The sequence below is a fragment of the Nicotiana tabacum genome, chromosome 14, assembly GCF_000715075.1.
Source record: "Nicotiana tabacum cultivar K326 chromosome 14, ASM71507v2, whole genome shotgun sequence".
Classification (NCBI taxonomy): Eukaryota; Viridiplantae; Streptophyta; class Magnoliopsida; order Solanales; family Solanaceae; genus Nicotiana; species Nicotiana tabacum.
Window position 1 is genome coordinate 8,589,610 of NC_134093.1, and position 21,511 is coordinate 8,611,120.

General features: G+C 35.7%; 2 protein-coding genes across 4 annotated transcripts; one reads left to right on the plus strand and one right to left on the minus strand.

The window, feature by feature from the left end:
* Positions 1-1,434: 1,434 nt before the first annotated feature.
* On the minus strand, positions 1,435-8,210 carry LOC107800720 (uncharacterized). The gene is made up of 6 exons (XM_016623974.2): positions 7,947-8,210; positions 5,572-5,697; positions 4,050-4,133; positions 3,876-3,953; positions 3,479-3,598; positions 1,435-1,824 (listed from the first exon to the last, which is right to left on the minus strand). Exons 1-6 carry the CDS (start codon positions 8,118-8,120, stop codon positions 1,657-1,659), a joined length of 750 nt encoding a protein of 249 aa, XP_016479460.1. The 5' UTR covers positions 8,121-8,210; the 3' UTR covers positions 1,435-1,656.
* Positions 8,211-10,232: 2,022 nt separating this feature from the next.
* LOC107800797 (vacuolar protein sorting 38) lies at positions 10,233-19,033 on the plus strand. 3 transcript variants are annotated; one of them, XM_016624139.2, is made up of 6 exons: positions 10,233-10,752; positions 13,920-14,160; positions 15,249-15,429; positions 17,038-17,180; positions 17,491-17,718; positions 18,746-19,033. In XM_016624139.2, exons 1-6 carry the CDS (start codon positions 10,697-10,699, stop codon positions 18,860-18,862), a joined length of 966 nt encoding a protein of 321 aa, XP_016479625.1. In that variant the 5' UTR covers positions 10,233-10,696; the 3' UTR covers positions 18,863-19,033. The 3 variants fall into 3 exon arrangements, with proteins under 3 accessions (XP_016479625.1, XP_016479689.1, XP_016479552.1); XM_016624203.2 differs by having other exon boundaries at positions 13,932-14,160; XM_016624066.2 differs by having other exon boundaries at positions 10,234-10,752; positions 13,954-14,160.
* Positions 19,034-21,511: the final 2,478 nt, after the last annotated feature.

The following is a 21,511-nucleotide window of genomic DNA, read 5'->3' on the forward strand; positions in this document are numbered from 1 at the left end:
ATTAACACCCCCTATTTAGAGCAATAATATTAGCTTTGATAAAAAAAGAAAAGAATAAATAACTTGCTTTTTGTTTGCCAAACGACTAAATACTAATACTTGAAACTAGAAGTAAGATAAAGATGCGTTAGGCGAGACAGTGATAGTTCGGACATGTAAAGAGGAGAAACACAAATGATCCAGTTAGAAGGTACGAGAGGTTGCCCTTGGTGGGTATGAAGAGACGTAGAGATATGCCAAAAAAATATTAGGGAAAGGTGATAGGCAGGACATGGTACAACTTGAGTTTACCGAGGACATGACCCTTAATTGTGGAGGTCGAAAAATTGGGTAGAAGGTTAGTAGGTAGTCAAGCGTTTTACTTTTTCTTTCCTGTACCAGTAGTTTAAGTATTAGTATCACTACTAGAAATTGGGCAAAAACCGACCACGGTCGACAGACCAATTTTGGTCGGTCAAAAAACCGGCCAAAAAACAGACCAAAGTTGGTCGTTTTTTCAAAATATTTTATTTTTTTTATTTTTTTTACGAAAACCGACCAACTTTGGTTGGTTTTCTTTGGCGCAAAAATGCGGGAAACTATTTTTGAGTCCCATGAAATTTATTTTTCAAGAAACCGACCAACTTTGGTCAGTTTTTCATTTAAAATAAATTAAATTTAATATTAAAAAAACCGACCGAAATCGCTCGGTTAATTAGGCCGGTCATTTTTAAAAACCGACCAACTTTGGTCGGTAATTTTATTTTTTAATAAAACCAACCAACTTTGGTCGGTTATTTTCGTTCGAAAATACAATTAAAGAGTATAAATGAAATAAAAGACATTTTTAAAACAAAATGCACCAATGGTCTAATGGTAGAATAGTATCCTGCCACAGTACAGACCCCGGTTCGATTTCAGATGGTACATTTTCTAATTACATAACTAAAATACCGACCAACTTTGGTCGGAATTTTTTCGGCAATATGTTTTTTTTGAATTTAACTGACCAACTTTGGTTGGTAATTTCCGACCAACTTTGGTCGGTATGCCCTTCCGACCTTCAAAATACCGTCCACATGTAAATGGTCGCGTTTTGCACTGTTATTGGCCATTACCGACCAACTTTGGTCGGTTGTGGACAGTTTTGCCTGAATTTCTAGTAGTGTATGGTATCTTTTTATTCTTAGATTGCTATTACTACCTACTGTTTGATTGCTATCTTTCGTTTTGGTTTTCTTAATATCTTGCTATTGCTACTGCTTGTTGACACTGCTTCTTTCCATCTTTTCTTTAATTGAGGGTCTATCAGAAACTACCTTCTGCCTTACCCAGGGTAGGGGTCTTCCCTAGGGTAGGGGTAAGACCCTCCCCAGATCTCACTTATAGGAATTTACTACTTTGACGTCTTCTACTAACATGCATGCAAAGCTAAACAAAAATAAACACGACTCGTAAAGAAAAATACATCTGTAGGCTATAGCTACAAGATAATTCAGAAAGGAGAAAAAACTTTCCAATCTCATCACCAGTACTGATCAAAATCCCTGCATAATCTCAATCCACATATTAAAGAGAAACCATGTCATACTTAGAGTTTTGTATATGACTGAATTATGAGAGACTATCCTTTACAGTTGATATTTTTTCTTTACCTAAATGTATGGATCATAGGATTCAAAAGAAGGGATTTTTAATTGCACTGTTCAACTCATGTCCAGCTGAATAAAGCACATCCATGTCCACTTTTTCTCTTGGCAAGTACAAGAATTCACCCCCTTCAATTTTCTCAAATCCGCAGAGCTCAAGAAATTCGATGCCTCCTCGTAATTTGCCAACCCTATCCTGTAATCGAAATGTCAAAACAGGATTAAGTGTCATGAAACTACTTTTGGCCAAGGTATCCATGATAATTGCTTATAGAATTCTGAGAACATTTTCAAGAATCCTATCCAGTGGCGAAGCCAGAAATTTACTCAAGTATGTTCAAACTTCAAAGAAGTGAAAAAATGTCACGATAAAGGGTGTTCAGTATATGTTATGTACTTCTAAAATCTCATATCTTACCTATATATGCAGTGCAATTATTTGGCAAAGGGTAGTCAATTGACTACTCTTTAAGACATATAGCTTCGCCCATGATCCAATCGGTTTAACAAGATTCTACTTAGCTGATATAATTGTATACAATTAGGTGATGATAACACATAGCCAACCAACCAACACTCCCATACAGTGGCAAATGCAGAATTTAGACATTGTGAATTGAGAGAGAGTTCTGAAAGATATAACAAACTCTTATCTATAATTGTTCTTCGCACATGCATATAAAGTTCGACTCGAAGCATTGGATTCTGCCGAATTGGAAAGCCTGTGGTTGGATCCCCACTGCTCCCGTAGACCCTTTTGGGAACAACTCGAAACAACAGAAGGGGGAAAAAGGAGTGTCGGGTATTAAAAATGGATCAGGGTAATAGTCTTTATGGGGCTTGGGAGCTGACTTAGCGTTAAAACATTCTGATCCAAGTACTTAAATTGGGTTGGGATCCCCTCCAGTAAAGTTTGCTCTCAGTATCTTTCAATAGGGTTCTGATCCCTTGACACGTGTCCTGCTCACTATTGATCGACAAGATTTCTTTAATTAAAAACTAATTTAACCATGGTTATGTTTCTCCTTTCTCATGACTAACCTCCCCAGGTCTCTCAGATATTCTTCTTATTAAATCTAATTCAAACAGGCCATCCTTGCTAAACGAGTCCTTCATCTTCCCTTTTTTTGTTCTTTTCTTCTTGTTTCCCTTCTCTGATTTCTACAACTAGTGTTTGATAAATTTGCAGGGTTAATTAATGGGTGGTGAAGAGAGGAATCTTCTTAACAAACATCTGCACTTACCTCACCTTAATACCTATGAAAATACTTTTAAGTCTATTATGATCACCGTTATTTCCACTTTATTCGTTCTAAAATTTAAGTATAAAGAAGATGATTTTTTTCATTTTGCCTTACTGTTGGTAAGGATTTCCAATATCTACACACTAAAATTACGTTTTTCATAAAATATTTGATGAGGTATTTGTGTCGAAAAACGGAAGAAATAGGCGAAGAAAGATGCTCCAAAGGCGTTCTGCCAGAGTAGCCAACGGAGTTTTGTTGTCTCTGTTTCAAGAAGAGAGACGTAACCATGGTTAAATTAGTTATTGAAGTAAAGAAATCTTGTCCATCAACTAATGAGCAGGACACGTGTCAAGGGATCAGAACCCTATTGAAGGATACTGGAGCAAACTTTACTGGAGGGAATCCCAACACCTTAAACCTGCCTTCCACCCCTTCACTACTATAAGGAATTATATGAACTCGAGCTCTAACGATGTTATAGAAAGGAAGGATAACAGGAGCTTTCCTCTTGACTGGATTTAAAGGTTAGGGATAAGCACAACTTATAAGTAAATAAAAAGCAAAAAAAATGGCCACACTCGCTTTTAATTCATAAATACTCACCTGGAAAGCAGCATTACTGAGTCTAATTTTACGGTATTTCTCCTCATCTGGATTTGTTACCACATTCTTAGCATAAGTTAGCAGTGTGTTGAAAGAGCTCTTGACTTTGGCCTCATCATCCTAGTCCACCAAAGGAAAATCAACAAAAAATCAGTTTAAAACAATAAAAGATTGAAAGGACAATTCATTCAATTGTGGAACAAAGCCACACAAAGTAATAGTAGACTCGAATCATAGGCCATTTCAGTTCCTAAGTGTGTTTGTTGTTGGAAGACCCTTGTTATTGTATACTTCAAAAACTTCAGCGTTTTATTAAAGGTCCACTAGATCCCTTATGGCTCTAACTATGACTATGAGAAAGAAGAGAAAGTTGGACGTAAAATAGCAGAAACATTACCATGTGAGTCTGTTTGATAGTCCGGAGGCACTCACTCATCTGCTCTGCCTTTGTAGCTGGACTGACTGGCAATGAACTCTACAGCATTAATTTAAAAAGCAACTTGAGTAGGGACAAGCATGTCCGAATTGGATCAAAACCATATCCACAGATTTCAACAGCACAAATGCACACCTTTTCTTCCTCCAAAAGAGGTCTTAAGAGTTTCGCGAGAGCAGGATTTCGTGGTGGCAAACCAAACAGTTTTCTGGTTTCTGCCTGTGAAATAAATATATTTGTTCATCAGATGGCACTTGATTGATCTGGATGAGGTGTAACATGGTCATCAACACATTGGCTAAGTTGATCGTAAAAAGCAAGAATGTGCATATTCTGAATAAATATGTTTGTGCATGAACTGACATTCACCGATACATTTCACTTTCAAAGACAAAAAAATAAGAATAACAAACAAAAGAAAGATCCAAATCAAGAAAAAAACCAAATAGGATTACGTGATCCACATCAGACCTTACATTTTCCTAGATGTACCAAATCCTACACATTTACCAGCATCCTTGTCATTGCCCTTTTCGTTTTATAAACTTGGAACGACAAACAGCGAAAGATTAGGTTGCATTTTCTGCAAATGATCAACCTCATAGTATCCATTTTAAAGCTTCTGTTCGGTTACAGTTAAAGAATGCAAGTATTTGGTAATACACGAGTGGAGTGCATTACAGGTGCATAATGTGCCATAGTAAGAAAAATAAGGCAATAATTTGTTCGATAAGTAATCAAAGATTTTGTAAATGCTTGTACTAAGACAGTGCGACAAGGTGTAATTACAGGTTGTGCAGATCCCCTATTGTATCTAAAGTTGCATCATCATCCTGTACAATTACGAGGTTGCACCAAAAAACTAGCAAAAAAATACATCTTTGTTTAAGGCTATGGATATTTCTCCCATTGCCTTATAAAATTCTGCTATTTCTTTCAAGCCAAACAGTCCATCCAACGGCTTGAGGAATCGCATACCTCTCTTAAGGCAATAATTTGCATACTTCTGTTAAGAAGAAAATCATTGTTTAGTATCCAAGCAAACTCAGGAAGCCCTACCACCCCAAAACCAAACCATTAAAAGGTAAAAAGGAGTCAGCTTAATGCAAACAGGAAAATAACAAGTTGCCTGATAGATCGTATTGGAAATTTAAAAAGTCAATCTCAATCACAAAATTACCAAGTAATTAAAATTTGCTAATTTGCTAGTTAGTGTCTGTTTACAATACAGTAGAAGTAGCCAGAACAATACGATTTTCAGACATTACGTTTCAGTATTCCTTGACCTGGTGAATTGCAACTTCAGGTCACAACAGGTTACAAAGAGCAAAAATGCCAATGCAGCTAATTAAAAAATAAACCGGTAAAAATCTGACAGCAAAAGGTCAAAGCAGGATATAAGCTCACTCCCTGAGTAACACACCGAAAGGATAATTAATAGTGTGGGGAAAGTCTCACCCTAGAATGTTTACCAAAAATCGATAGGAAAAGTATAAGTTATCACACCTGAACGCAAAAGAATCTTTGTCAATTTGTACGAAATGCAAATTTTCATTTCTAGCCATTTAGACTGTCTTCCAACCATTTGGCAATCAGCATAACTTACTGACATGTTCTTAGCATAATCAAAATTCTTAGACACATTAGGATTTCTAACCTTAATAATTTCTTCGAATTGCTGACGAAGTTTCTCCCTGGCTCTTCTTTCTTCCTCTTCTGCCACCTCTGCCGTCTTGTCCTGAAATTTAGTATGCCCAGTCCTCTTTGCATGAAAATCAAACTCCTTCATAAATCAAAACCCAAAAGTTCCCATAAGCTGCATGTAGAAGCTATACCAACTATTGAACATAATACCGTAATTTAACTATTGGAACTCCTATCAAAACTAAGGCGTAGTTTGATTAGCAGACACACTATATACGAATTACAGTACATGGATCGTACTGCACCTTAAATGCTGGATTATTCAGTGGACTTGTACTTTTATTATGGGATATTTGTTTGATCCTATTAAAATATGGATATATGATGTATAATCTAAAACATGTGCTTTGTTTTAAATTGAAAGTTTGTTTCAAATAATACGCTCACCTAATATTACATTGCTTCATGTAATCTAGTATTAGCATGATACGCGATTAGACACAATTATGTAATATAATCAAAATTTAAATTAATCATCTCTTGTTTTAAACAGAAACCTTAAATTAAATCAGATGAATAAATTAATCCTGCATTCCTCCTCTAAACATGGAGCCTTTGATATAAACACTTTAATAATGTTATGACAAAAATGAGAGATGGTTAACTAAACAGGTAACAGTTTAAGGGAAGCTTTTTTCCATTTTACGAGGTCTTATGCAGGAATTGCAAATATATGCACTGTTATTTTATATCATATTTGCTATAAAATAATACAAATCTACATCATAATTGATGCAGGAATTGCTAATATCCAAACCAAAGAAAGGTAGCCAGACACCCAATACTAATGTGGAATATTCCAAGATTATTTCACGTAACAATACGACCAGTAAGAATATTAGGCCTAGATTTCCAAGAATTGCAATGGCAACATTCTCAAGCTATATCAATGGTTCAATTTTCATAGCAATACTTAGTAACTGGAATCATCAAAACTTAAAGTATTAGCTACAGAATTCAGCAGCACAACGATGCATATGTTCCCGAGCTATGTACTGCATTCAATTCTCATAACTGCATAACCATAACTATCAGCATCCCTAATTGCCATTAAAGTTTAGAATGTTAGGTGCAGTTATTCCCAAATTGCATCAGCTACATTCCAGAAGCTATATCAACAGTTCACTAGCATAGCTTAAACATTGAAACTCCCATTGAAATTCAGAGTATAAAGCATATTATTTCATCAAATTGCAGTGTCTGCATTCATAAGTTACTTATATCTACAGTTCATTGAATTGCTACGTCTACATCAGGGGCGGATCTACAATGTAAGCTATGGGTTTGGCCGAACCCAGTAGCTTTGGCCTAGACACTATATAAGTGTTAAAAACTTTCACTAAATATGTAAAAATATTAAATTTCGGACCTATTTATTAACACTCGAGATCGCGGTCCTAGAATTCCGAACCCATAAAGTTTAAATCTTGAACCCGCCTCTCATCTGCATTCATAAGCTACATCTAAAGTTTAGTTGTCGCATAGCATATATAACAATTATAACAACTAGAATTCCCGATTTTTCATCCAAAGTTAAGCTATTGTTATTAGTTATCATCAATTTAATCATTCCATCAACTACGCCTCAATCACAAACTTATCAAAAATATCTCATCCAAATTTTGAGTATCAGCCCTACATTCTCACAAGATATCATAATAATCTGAAGGAGTACACCTTAACTAATACAGTTTTTGAGCTCGAAACAACGAATTTCTTATCATGAGTTTAAGTTTTGTACCAAAACCGTGTATTAACTTTTTACGCTATCAGGTTAAGCTGCCTGCAATAACAGCTAACTGTTTAAAATAAGCATGATTTAGTAACTTGAAAATACAGTAAACAACATGCAATAACATGTTAAATATGGTAGTGTAAAAATTCTTTAAACTATTAGAGGCGGACAGAGGCGGATCCGGGATTTAAATCCTATGGGTTCAACTTTCAAGGTTTTAGCATTGAACCCATTATACTTTTAAAGTTATGGGTTCATATCTACTATTTTTGCAATTTTAATGAATTTTTCCTATAAATCTTTACTTCACGTCGAATGTTATGGGTTCAACTGAACCCGTCGGTTCAACACTACATTCGCCCCTGAAGGCGGAATCAGGATTTGAAGCTTACGAGTTCAGGATTCTAGTCATTTTAAGTTACTTGGTTCTAAAGTAATAATTTGTGCGTATTTAATCGATTTCTTAAGACAAGTACTTACTGATCTACACACTAGCTCCGTCCCTGAGTGTATATAACTTAAACCACTCAATTATTACAAAAACTTAGCGAATGATAAATAAGAATGAGGAAAAAGGCAAAAAAAAATATTACGGTTTTACAGCGGCAAGGTTTGCCGCAAACGGTGCAAACGAGGTGGCGAATTGGCTCTGTGGACTCGCAGAAGTTGGTGTGGGAAGTGTGCTTTACGTGCTGTTCTGCTTCTTCTACGGACATTAGCAGAGTTCCGCAGTCACCGCATTGCAATAATAATTTCTCTGCCGCCATTGCTGCTGCTCTCTCAATTTGGTTTTCTTAACCAACCGAGTTTTGGGTATTTATAGTTTTTGCACGTGACATCGCTAGCCACTTTTAATTGTTCGATTTAAAACATAGCCATAATTTACAATGTAGGTAAATTTTCGCCGGATTAGGCAAACTTTGGGAGATTTGCACAAATAGGATGATTTTAGGCCATTTTTTTATGTTTTGTCTCCAATTTAAGGAAATTTTACAAAAGTAACATTGGCGCTATACAACCGGAATAATGGAAATGGTTGTTGACAAACGTTAGACAAACGGATAATAAAACTTGATAGTAAGTAGTAGTTTTGAATTGGTCACTAATAACGTGTTTGGCCAAGCTTTTCGGAGAAACACTTTTGACAAAAATATATTTATAGCCTGTTTGGCCAAACTTCTAAAATCTGCTTATTTTGAGAAGTGTTTTTTTCAGAAGTACTTTTCAAAAAGTACTTTTGGTGAGAATCGATTTGTGTTTGACTAATTAATTTGAAAAGCACTTTTGAGCAGTAATTAGTGTTTGGCCAAGCTTTTGAAAACTGATTCTAAGTATATTTTTCTCAAAAGTGCTTCTCATAAAAGTGCTTTTGGAAAGAAACTACATTTTTCTGCCTCTCAAAAACTGCTTCTGCTTCTCCTCAAAAGTATTTTTTTTTCCTTCTAAAAGCTTGGCCAAACACCTAAAAACACTTTTGGCCCAAAAAAAAAACTTGGCCAAACATGCTATTAGAAGCAGTTTTCAAAAGTTTGACCAAACATTAATTACTACTCAAAAGTGCTTTTCAAATTAATTAGCCAAACACAAACTGCTTCTCACCAAAAGCACATTTTTGAAAAATACTTTTGAGAAAATCACTTCTCAAAATAAGCTGAATATTGTTGGATGGACAAACATGTGATTTTTAATTGTTTGCAAGTTTTATGATTTTTTTTTGTTTATGAACAAGCAAGCGAAAAGAAAATTTGCTCACTTTCCCTTCTTACCTCCCTAATTGTGGCTATGCTTTTATATTTTCCTTTATTTGCGTCAACAATAGAAAGAGGAATTTGGAAGTATGATTTTCTTGACGCACTTGTATGGAATTAACCCAAATAGCCCGTCACGTAATTGCTTAAGCTATAAATAGCCGATGAATGTATATTATAAGTATAATTCATGTTTTATATGTATATTACTGTATATAATTAATGTATAATCTATGTATACCGGCTAAAAAAGTAAATAATAAATATGGCTGGCTATTTGTGTTAAAATCCCATATAATCATAGAAATGCTAGCCATTTTTAGTAGGCGTTTGGACATAAGAATTGTAAAATTCGAAAAAATGGTGAAAATATTTTTCAAGTGAAAATAATATTTGAAATTTAGAGTTGTATTTGGACACAAATTTCAGTTTGGGTTGTTTTTGAAGTTTTGTAAGTGATTTGAGTGAAATTTTTAAAAAATAATTTTTTGGAGTTTTTCAAATTTTTGAAAATTTTCAAAAGGCATCTTCAAGTGAAAATTAGAAATTTTATGAACAAATACTGATTTCGAAAAAAAATATTTTTTTTTGGAAAAAACTTCCATCAAAATTTATGTCAAAACGGGTCCGTGCTATTTAAAACATAGCCGCAATTTATAATGTAGGTAGATTTTAACCGGACCAGGCAATTTGTACAAATAGGATTAATTTTAGGCCATTGTTTATATTTTGTCCCTATGTAAGAAAGTGTTTTAAAAAATAGCCTCGACGCTAGATGAAACTTAATACATATTGAATCAGGCACTAGTTTTAGTGGATGAATAAATTTCACATGTGTTGTTCACACATTTATTGAAGATCTAATTTTATTTTTTGGTCATAAACCAGCAAGTGTAAAGAAAATTTCATATGACCTTTTTTTTATATACATAAAAGATTTAATTTTATGCATGAGAGATATATTTTTTTACGCATAAAAAAATCTAAAAATATTATATTTTTAATTTTAAAATTGTAAAATGGTATAATGTACAAATAGGCCCCGTTAATATAAGGTTTTGTGTTCTCAGTAACTTAAAACAAAAGAAAAACTTGAAAAGAAAAGCTGCATAAATAGGAAATACTAATACTATATTTTTGCAATATTCTAATTCCTCTCAGCCTAGACACCCTTCCACACCCATTTCAAGAAAGTGATCAAACAAAAGTGGAAAAACCATTCGATCCAAATCCAAACACAACCCCCAAAAATAAGCAATAAACCCATCTTTCCCCTTTTCAATTTCCTTGATTCTCAAAACCCTAATTCCAATAATTCTCCTAAAATATTTTCTTGACTTCTCAAAATGGGATTTTGGGTACCTTAATTTTTCAAGATTTGAAGTACCCATGATGAAAAACCATGATTTTCAACTACCCTTTTTGAATTATTTAAAACTTCAATCAAAATCTTGTGGTTTTTTAGTTGTGAATGGAATCAAAGAAATTAGCTTTAATGCAAAATCAGGAAGACCAAAAAAATGTGAAGTTAATAATACAATGGGAAGATTATGAACAGGAATTAGCTCGTTTGTGTAGCCTCACATTTGCTCTTAATGAAGCTAAGCAGAAGAAACAATTGGTTCAGCAGAAATTACAGTCCCTTATACAGGTAAATTACTTTTTACTTTTTTTTTCCCTCTGAAGTTTGCTTGATTTGAAGATCATGTTGTGGTTGTTTTGAATCTTAGTGAAGAGAAAATGAAGTGAACATTAATGGCTAATCATAGGGGCAACAACATTTTTGGTGGACCTTAGTGATATTAATAAATTTGGATTATTTTCAATCGCAGGGTAGCAACATTCTTCATGAACCTTAGTGATATTAATTAAAAAAAAAATTCATTTTTTTTATGAGCTCACCAATACAATACAAGACGAGGCTGCGCGGTGTATGCTATTTCCTGATAATATCGTGTGAGTGTCAACCAAAAGCTTGATGTGGAGAAATACTCTTGAGAGTAAGGATTTCAGGATGAGTAGAAGTAAGACCGAATATACACTGCAGTCAACATAAGAAGAACAAAATCGAGGTGAGATTAGACGGGATTGCGATGCCTAAAAGCAAACAATTCAGATATTTAGGCTCGCTGTTCATAGAGAATAGAATGGAATGATAGATGAAAATGTGACACGTAGAATCAAAATCGAATAGTTGAAATGGAGAAGTGCTATTGGTGTGTTATGTAATAAAAGGATACCCACCAAAATAAAAGGTAAGTTCTATAGAATAGTTATAAGACCAACAATGTTATATGGAAGTGAATGTTGGGCCGTTAAACTCTAACGCATCCACAAGATGAGTGACGTTGAGGTGTGAATGCTAAGATGCATGTGCAGTCATAAAAAACTAGACACGATAAAATGAGAGAAGATCTCTTGAGATGGTATAGTCATGTCCCGCGTTGACAGCCAAATCCACATGTTTGAAAATGTGAAACTATGATTAATGAATATGTTAAAAGAGGACGAGGTAGACCTATAATCACTTGGAAGGAAGTTGCACAATGGAAGCAAAAGATCTATATGAGACATACCTATTAGTTGAGGATGTGCTTTAGTCATGTTAGTACTTTATTTATCTTTTGGAGCTTGTTTGTGTTTACCTTTTACTTCCAAACGATTATAGAATATTGCCCGATTGTAGACCGGAAAACAATCAATTAGGTCATCTTAATTGAACTTGGTTAGGTTTTCATGTTCCTATATGCCAGTTCTTTGCTTTTCTGAGTTCTTTTAGAAAACATAATTGATATGCCTTTATGATGCAAGGTGTATTAGCTAATATCTAATGCATGGTTTTAGTAAAACCTAAAAAAAAAACATTAACTTTTTGTTCTTCTCATTCTGTATTATGCTGAGAAATAATGGTAGGTGACTGCATGACTTTGACAGATTCTGGATATCATATTTTAATTTTGTCTTTCTGTATTTTCAACCTTATTTGGAGAGTGATCTATTGTAGATTAGGTTGTAAAATGCAGTGTAAAATACTAGGGTAAGGTTTTCAATGGATTGTTAGTTAAGTAATTGAGTCAGTACAATGAAAATGAGGAAGTTTCATTGTTTTTAAGTTCTTTATGCCCAAAGTTCAGACTACCAAGTCGATCTGTAATTCTCTTTCTTTGGTGTATATGTAAACTGATGTTGGATTACAGGGACTCACTAGATAAATAACAAGATCAGAAATTTAATTTTAGCTTCAATGTGATTGTGACGTTTGTTTTGTTTTCTGGTTCTATATGAACAAAAATAACATCTGAAACTTTTGTTATAATTGTTTGATCAACTTCGCTGATAGTTTAAGCTGTGAGAGTACTCTTTTTTATTTGTACTATATTTTCAACATGCCCCTCATGTGGATGTGTGTTTTATTTTCATGGACCAAGCATGTGGAATTTGTTTTTTTTTATTTATGATTGGTTGGGGTGAAGATTGAATTCAGAATCTTCTGATGACACCATGTTGAAATTTGTTTGTTGATAACTGTGATGTCCGGGCCACCTTGTGCCCACCTCAACTAATTGCGAAGGTACTTGCTACCTTCAACCAACACGAATACCGGGTAACTCTCCACCAAGGCCTGGCCAAAGAAGAAATCACCTAGTATCTTTATCTCCGCTGGGATTTGAACCTGAGACCTTATGGTTCTCAACATATTTCATTGACCACTAGGCCAAGTTGAATTATGTGATCACCTCATCTAAAAACTTAAGTTGTTAGAGAGGGCATACTTTTATTTATCTAATTATGTCTTCAACAACTTTGAGTTTTAACTTTTTAATTTTGAACTTGACTTCCAGTTGTAAAATGAACATAAGAATTTGGAACATCTCTTGAGAGTCAACTATTTTTCTTCTTTTTCGACATAGTGAAAACCACCCTCCAACAACCCCGCTGGGATTTGAACCTGAGACTTATGGTTCTCAACATATTTCATTGACCACTATGCCAAGTTGAATTATGTGATCACCTCATCTAAAAACTTAAGTTGTTAGAGAGGGCATACTTTTATTTATATAATTATGTCTTCAACAACTTTGAGTTTTAACTTTTTAATTTTGAACTTGACTTCCAGTTGTAAAATGAACATAAGAATTTGGAACATCTCTTGAGAGTCAACTATTTTTCTTCTTTTTTGGCATAGTAAAAACCACAACCCCCCCCCCCCCCCAAACGATGGCTGTTACCACTTTTCATCATTTCCTCCAACTTCATGATTAGAGGTGGAGGGTCTTGCCACTAGGTATCCCACACTAGGCTCTTGGAGATAACTACTTCAGACTTGACTAACCTCTCTTTTGATTTAAATGAGTTTAAGGTGCAACAAGAGTGTAAATTTGGATGACAATGTGCTCCTGATTGTGACATTTTATCAAATATTTCCACATTGTTTTGCTAAGTTATATGAAAAAGTAACGGTACCAAGGGAGATGTGTAGTCAATTATCACAGTTATATTCTTGTGGTACTATAATTTGAACATGGAGTAGCAAAGGAAAGTGGTTATTCTTCTTCTTTAGTCTTAGAGGTACAGCTGTTTCTCTTTCTCTATGGCCTCAACATTGTGTTGGTAAATTCCTGAAGGGAAATTAGATAAAAAGTTAATGTTGAGATTCATACTTTTAGGGCTCCCTCTCTTTCCCCTTTGTTCTTACCATTTTTGTGCAACTAAATTTTAGAGAAGTGGAGATAATAAGTTGCTTTTTTATGCTTTTGACTTCTATGTTTTGACACTGTCTCTCCTTTCCTTTTTATTTTTTGGGCTTTAATGAATTAGCCCGCTTGTTAGCGGGTGGCGATATGGTTTCCAGGTAGAAGCAGAATCACTGAGTCGTTCGAATGAGCTTGATGAGATGAAAGAAAAACTGGATTCTAGAAAATTGGTGATGGGAAACATGTCGATGCATTCTAAAGTTGTCAAAGAGAAAGTCAAGAAGCAAGAGGAGCAACTCAGTAATGACATCAGGTCACTGTTGGTTGCAGGGACTTCTCTTTCTGGAGCTAGCAAGCGCTTGCAGGTATCTTAGTATTTCAAAACTGTTTACTCCCCCCCTCCCCCTCTCTATATACATATATCTACATCACCTTCTATAAATGTGTTCCATCCCAAAAAAATGTTTAATGACCTGCTTTGCATTATTTGCAACCCATAGAAACCTTTATATGATTTTGAAATAGAGTGGGGCAATTGGAGATATGGAAAGCCTTCCAATTGATTCTTGTCAGATGATAAAGCCTGTCTTCGGAGTGGCTAGCGTTCCAGCTCCTTCAAATTGATTTACTCAACTGGTTTTCTATTGAATTCCTAATTGTGCTTCTTTAAGCACTTTTTAGCCGGATATATAAGGAATTTTCTATTGTTTAAGTGACACTGTTGGTTTATTCTGTGACGTCTCCTTTGATAGAGCTTGAGTGACACTCTATCTGTCCCTTTATTCCCCATACCCTCCTCCTTCTCGCCCCTCCTTTCTGCTTTAGCTTCGATGACTTTGGTGTTCTGAATTAAGAATATTTGTCAGATGAAAACAGTGTTGTGTTCGTCATGTCAAATGGAAGATTGAATCATAGAGCACGGAGACCAAAATATTCTGTTGTGCAATGGGTGTTTCAGCATTTTTTGATAGAAGTTTGTTCTAATCGGTGAAGGGCAAAGCATGGTACTTGGTTGTTGGTGAAATTGGATTATCTGTGAAAAAAGAATTATATTTTCTCTGTTGTCTAGAGTAGTTAATTGGCCTTGTCCTTTGGTTATTAAAAAAATTAGTTGGCCTTGTCCTGCATTTTTCTGGATGTTTCTCTATTCGCTGGTAATAGGGTTTTCATTTATTTTCTTCTGATGTATTACTCCCCCTTTGAGTACTTCACGGTGCCATTGGCCATCTGGACCACTGCTGGTTTCTGCTGTGGCCTGTGTTTTGCTGCTCCTTCGATACTTCGGGGCACCATGTTGACCACTATTGATTTTATTATGCTTTTTAGCACGGATTATCTTTCTAAGTTCCTTGTTAAGTTGAAAATTTTACATTGTTATCTGTCTGTCCTCTTGTTTTTCGTAACTTCACTTAACCATTCTCTAATTCCGAAAAGTCTCATTTTCTCCATGCAGGATGCAAGTAGGTCCTTTGCTGGAGAAAGGGGTTATGGTCATCTCAGAACTTTGCAGAGAGTATTCAGAATGAGACAACAGTATATGGTGTCTCAAGTTCAGCTGCTTTATCCTGTGAGGATTGCAATTGGACAGGCACCTGAGCAAGAACTTGAATTTTTCAACAACAGTTCCAACTCAGGTAATGGATCTTATGAAAAATGGATCTTATGATGACTTGTTTTGTCAATATTGCCACGTGTGCGCTCATGCATGAAAAATTTGAAAAAGGGTTGATTATCAAGGCAGGGTTTATCAAAAGATTTAGTTACCTTTTGATACTACATTATCACACCTTTCACTAGTTAGAAATAGGACCACAGTTGCGACCGAAAAGTCTTAGAGACAAAGGTTTAATAGCTTGGTCTGCTTCTTTTAGTATCAAACTTAAGATCATTGTGACGTGGCTGCTACTAGAGTGAATTTGAAAGCCTAACGTATGGAATGCTAGGCAAAGTCCTTGTTTCTTGCCTGGTATCTGGAATAGTTTCTTTTGTTGCAGCATTAATTGGACCTAAATTCTCCTTGATCCTTGCATTAAGGCATTATGTCGAGCAAAGTTGAAGACGTACACACAAGTGTTCGCACAAGAATCTATTCATTTGTCCTGAGAGCATAATCTCTTCGTTAGTGCGGATCGTTCTTGTTTGCTTTTATTGATCCATTTATCATAATAGAATTTTGAGTGGAGTTATAGTTGGAAGTGATATAACTAAAGGAGAAAATGTATCGAGGATCAATTTTTCTTAGTGAACATGGGGTGTATAAATATGAAGAATACCTATTTATAGGTATAAGAGCTACTCTAAAATATACCTACCTATGAAGACAATCCCACAAAGATGTGGGTAGTTCAGTGCATTAGTGCAGTGATTCCAGTCTTGAGCTCAAGATATTCAGTGTATTGAATATTCAATAGTGGTTTGCTCATAGATAGTTATGATGAAACTGTTGCCAACTTAGTTGAATGCTGTGGACACCTATATAAAGAGTTTCGTAATACCTTTCTCCTTTAGTTTGAATGCATCTAGGGCTACTCATTTTCATTTCTCCCCAATAACCTGACCTAATGTTGACATTCTATTTCTTTTCATTGGTTTGTTTTCGGGCTTCATTTTAAGAGAATCCATGGGGTTTGTTCTTTTTTGATCTTCCATGATCCTGCTCTTTTCTGTCATTTATCGACTCTCCCGCCCCTTTACCAGAAGCTGCATCAAGAACATCTCCACCTTGGCTGTGACTCAAGTTTCTGATGTTGGCCATCCAAGTTTGGAAGCTCAGTGCACTCTCCTGAGAAAATTTCACCTCTGTTCCGCGAAGCCTAAAGGCTATTGATTTGCAGATATTCATGAATTTCAGGAATGGATTCTAGTTGCTTAATTCACATCCTAGAAGAATCCTGCTTTGTCCTTTGGATGCAGTGATGCATATCATTGTTCTCTTTTTGTTTTGATCAGTTGATACATATCATTATTCTTAAGATGTCGTAAAAGTAAATACCTTAATTTTTGTTTCATTAGGTTTTGAGGAGGATTTTATAGCTGATGGTTCGAGTACTCTTAGTCTTGCTTCATTGGATGTCATATCTTAGAAATAGTGGTGCCTTCTTGCCTAATCTACCAAGTATTTGGTAGTAATGGTTTTTTGTTGTTTTGATCATATGTTAAAAATGCAAAGAAGCAACCCAGAGTAGATAGTATCGAATAAACAAAGCAAACACCCATCTAAGTTTCCTTTATTGCCTTTTCAGGTAACTCTGCTGGGTCCAAACCTTTAGACCAAGGAGCCTTGACCATTGCAGGTCTGCATTTAACTGTGTTCACGAAGATGAGTTTCTTTACTGATAAGAAGGAGGTTCAGAGGTCTGCAACTGCCCTGGGATATGTTGCACACGTGTGTTCTTTCTCTTTGCTTCACAACCTCTTTGTCTTAAATTGTATTTTTTTTTTCATTTTGGTTGTTTCATATTAATGTAGTATTTCTTAAGTTGTCCACTTCTCTGTGTCTTCTCTGTGTGTGTATTCATTTGCCTTGAAAGTCATTCAATTTCTTTCTGTGGAATACACCAATGGAAATTTTACCGAAAAAGGGGGAAATTGCCAATGATGCTTTGGTTCCCTTTTTGTCATTTTGTTGATCATTGTTTGTAATTTAACATTATTCTGCTAGTGTATATCAATCTAGCTTATCGATCTTCATGCAGGTGGTCGCACTTATTGCATCTTACTTACAAGTTCCTCTACGTTATCCTTTGAGGTTAGGAGGATCTCGATCATATATCCGTGATTATGCACCTTCAATAGAGCCTTCATCATCTGATTTAACATCTAGTTCCTCAGTTTCCGCAAATTCAAGGCCCGTGGAATTTCCTTTATTTTTAGAAGGCCAAGATTCAACAAGAGCGGCTTATGCTGTATTTTTGCTGAATAAGGTCTGCTTTTTTATTCTCTATCTCTGCATATTTTTTCTCACGGCCTTGTAAGAGTGTTTAAAATCCATGCACGAGAGAGAAATTAATTCTCCATGTACTGTCTTTTCAGTCAATTGTACGATGCAAACTGCTAAGTGTTCAATGGAATTGGATCTCTGATGCCACTTGCATTTTTTATTAGATATCCGTCTTTTGAATGTCGGTCTGGAAATTAATCTTGGTATATTTGTGGAAATTGCCTTGAAGCATAAGAAGAGAAAGTTGTAAAACAGTCTCCTTTCCCTGACATATCTGTCCAATTTGATTCCGAGATGCTAATGAAGCGTGGAGTCATAGTATTGTTATCCACCATCAATGAGACGCTATGTTATGTGATCTTCTTGACGTAACTTTGCTCTCCTGTAACATTGAGAAATAATAAGTTATGATCCCATGAAGAAACTTAGAAAGCCAGGTGGAGGCACTCCTTTGTATATAGGGTCTCATTTTGTAACCTTTTAATAGTAAAACCATTTTGCAGGATTACTACTGATTAGCAAAATTTACACTTCCAGAAAAAGAGAGTGGAATTTGACTATTGTTCCCTTTATTTTTCCACTTTCCACGTGCCCAGGACAAATTATTTTGCACATGTTAGTAGATGCTTGCACATGTTAAGGTCTGCGTACACACTACCCTCCCCAGACCCCACTTGTTGTTGTTGTAGTAGATGCTTGAGATTGTCAATGAGGTCTTTCAGCTTCAGTTCTTGCCGTTCATACACTTTGACTTTTGTTGGTGCAATAAAATGACTTGTACAAGAAATCTTGTGAAGTTTGCTGACATGCATTAATTTTTTGTTTTTGGTATTTTTGGTTGAAGTTAACATTGGCAAGTTTAATTTGCGGACAGACATTAATTTTGTTTGTTTTGCTTGTGGTTCAGCTCTTCCCCGGACCCCGCGCATAGCGGGAGCTTACTGCACCGGGCTGCCCTTTTGATATTTTTGGTTGAAGTTAACATTGGCATGTTTATTTTTGTTATGCAGGATTTAGAGCAACTTCTGAATTATATTGGCGGCAGAAGTTTAGGGCCAAGACATGTACTTGCTAATTTGAAAGAGCTTCTTAGGACAATCCTTTCGCCCGAGTATATAGACACATGATTGTGAGATTTAAGTTCATGTAAAAATGTACATCATTGTTATTTTTTTGCAGGTGCCAAATTTTCACATACAGCACCTTGCCTCATACCCTTTGTCTGATCTATATATTAAAGACATTGAATCCTAAAAGAATTGTAATGGTTTTGTTGGTTATGCAATTGTATCTCTATCATTAAGGGTGTACGCAGTAATTTTTGTAAGCGGTGTCGAAATTTATAGAATGGGAATAATAACTTTAATTTATCATACTTTTAGCAAGAAATAGCCTTAGTCCATTGGTTTTGTTGAACTTTAAGTTAGAAAAGATCTCGAGTTCAATTCTTCTACTTCATCACAGTTTTTAATCACACAGGCTCTTTCAAATATTTACAAAAAAGATGTGCTATTTGAGATTTGAACCTCAGACATCTTTGAGCAAAATAAAAAACATAACCAACGCCGAAAGACAATTTATGTCAAGTTGTGTTATTTTTTCCTACTTATCCGTTTTCTCACAGTATATATTAATACATATATTTACTAAAATTTTCCGACGAAGCGGTATTCCATGACACAACTTCATTAGGCGTGCATCCGCCCTTATTTATCATGGCTTCTATATTACTGTATTCATTTTTCATTATTGTTTGTGCTTATGCTTTTCTTGAGCCGAAGGTATATTGTGCTCTATAATTTATTTATTTATACGTTATTGTTGTTTCCAATATAAAAATATTAGTGTTTCCGTAAAGCAAAACTCTAGGTCCGCCATTGGTGCAAGTTGTACTTTTTTTCTTATTTATTTTCAAAATATTAGCCGTTTAATTATATTTTCCAAAATGCACTATTAAAAGTTTCCAACTTCTTATAAGTAGCTTATTTTTCCTTATTTTCTTTGTAAGACTTTGTCCGCACACACCCAATATCATATTGACCTCTCAAATGACTATTTCTTTTCTTCCATCCTTTCAGCGATTCGCAAAATTAAAAACTTCATATGAGAATATTTTTTCACCACTAGCAAGAGCACAATGTTAATTATTTTTGGATGTAAATTGGACCCAAAAAGAGTTATAGTTTGGTTGTACACTTCTTCAATTTCTCTACTAGTTTTAACGAGTTTCAAACAAGTATGATTTTCTAATTGGCAGGTGCAAGTAATAATAATAATAATAAAAAAAAAATATATATATATGTGTGTGTGGGGTTTTCTACCCGGTGTCCGGTACTCACATTGGAGTCGGATTATATCCAGATTCGCGCCACGTAGGGCCTCATTCGGGGGAAGTGCTCCCTACTTTTCCAACCAGAGCTCGAACCCGAGACCTCTGGTTAAGGGAAGAGCAGCCCCATCCGCTTCACCACATCCTTTGGCGGTTGTTTCCCTATATGTTTACTCGTAGATATGAATTTTAATACATTAGATGAAAATATAAATTGATTAATTACACAAATAGCCGGTCGAATTTACTGTTTATATTTTTTAGCCAGTATACATAAATTATATATAATTATACACATATTATATATGGATTATAAATATGATATACATTCGCCGACTATTTTAAGTTTAAGCGTTTGGGTAGACGCTTATTTAGGTTAATTTTTCTTTAAACTTTGTGTATCAACCGATACAAATGAGACATAAAAACTAAACATTAACTCATCAAAATTGGAAGATTAAGGCAAACAAACAATAGCTGATTTAATGAGTCATTCATTGTTTCAGTGTCTGAATTAATTCATACTTACTGTCATGGGCGGCTTTCCAGCCATGCCCCATGACCCCTTGGACGCGCCCCGTGGCGTCCTGGCCAGCCTCCCAACGCCCGTCGCCACGGTCGGCCCCGTGGTCTCGGCAGCTCCAAGTGACAAGCGCGCATGTGCCTCTGTCGCCCCACCGATAGCCATCGCCAGCGCCCAGCCACAGGCAAAAGCCAACAGCGCCGCGCGCGCAGACAATGCCGCGCGCGCAGACCCTGATGCTAAAGACAAAGTTGCTGCCAACGGACTTGCTGCTGCTTTGTAGAAGACTAAGTCCTTTTCATTGTAAATATAGAGTAGTTTTGCTGCATTTTCTTTAAGTGTGATTTTCCAGCTTTCATAGGTCTAGTCATGTAACTTTGGTTTATTTTTTTAAGCATTATTAAGGGGGACCAAGCAATCAAAACTTTCAAGCAAGCAAACAATTCTCTGTACTGGTGTCTCTCCCCCCGACACCGTCTTGTTTTCTGTAATAGCTTTCATTCAATGCAATCAAGCTTTCTTTCATTCTCAATTCTCTTTTCTGCTCTCTTTCAATTGCTCATGACATTGGTTTTCCCGTACGACACTGACAATCTAGTCTAGCGTACGGAGGGGACCTCAGTTGGCGGACATCAACCGTACTGACATCAGTTGCCTAGCCTTACGTCGCCCTTCCAAGGAACTTCAAGAAGGCACCGCGTAACAGTTGGTATCAGAGCCTAGGCTCGACATCGGACGAGGGATTACATTGCAATTACCACCATTTCTGACCATGGTGAATTATGGGGATCGCATCGCGACCCTTGAGGGAACAGTTGACGCATTACGGCCCATCGTGGAAATGGTGCCCGATCTAAAGACCAGCCTAGTGCAAAGGTTGTACGACCTGGACCGCAGACTCATCCAGGCCGAAGTTGACATAGA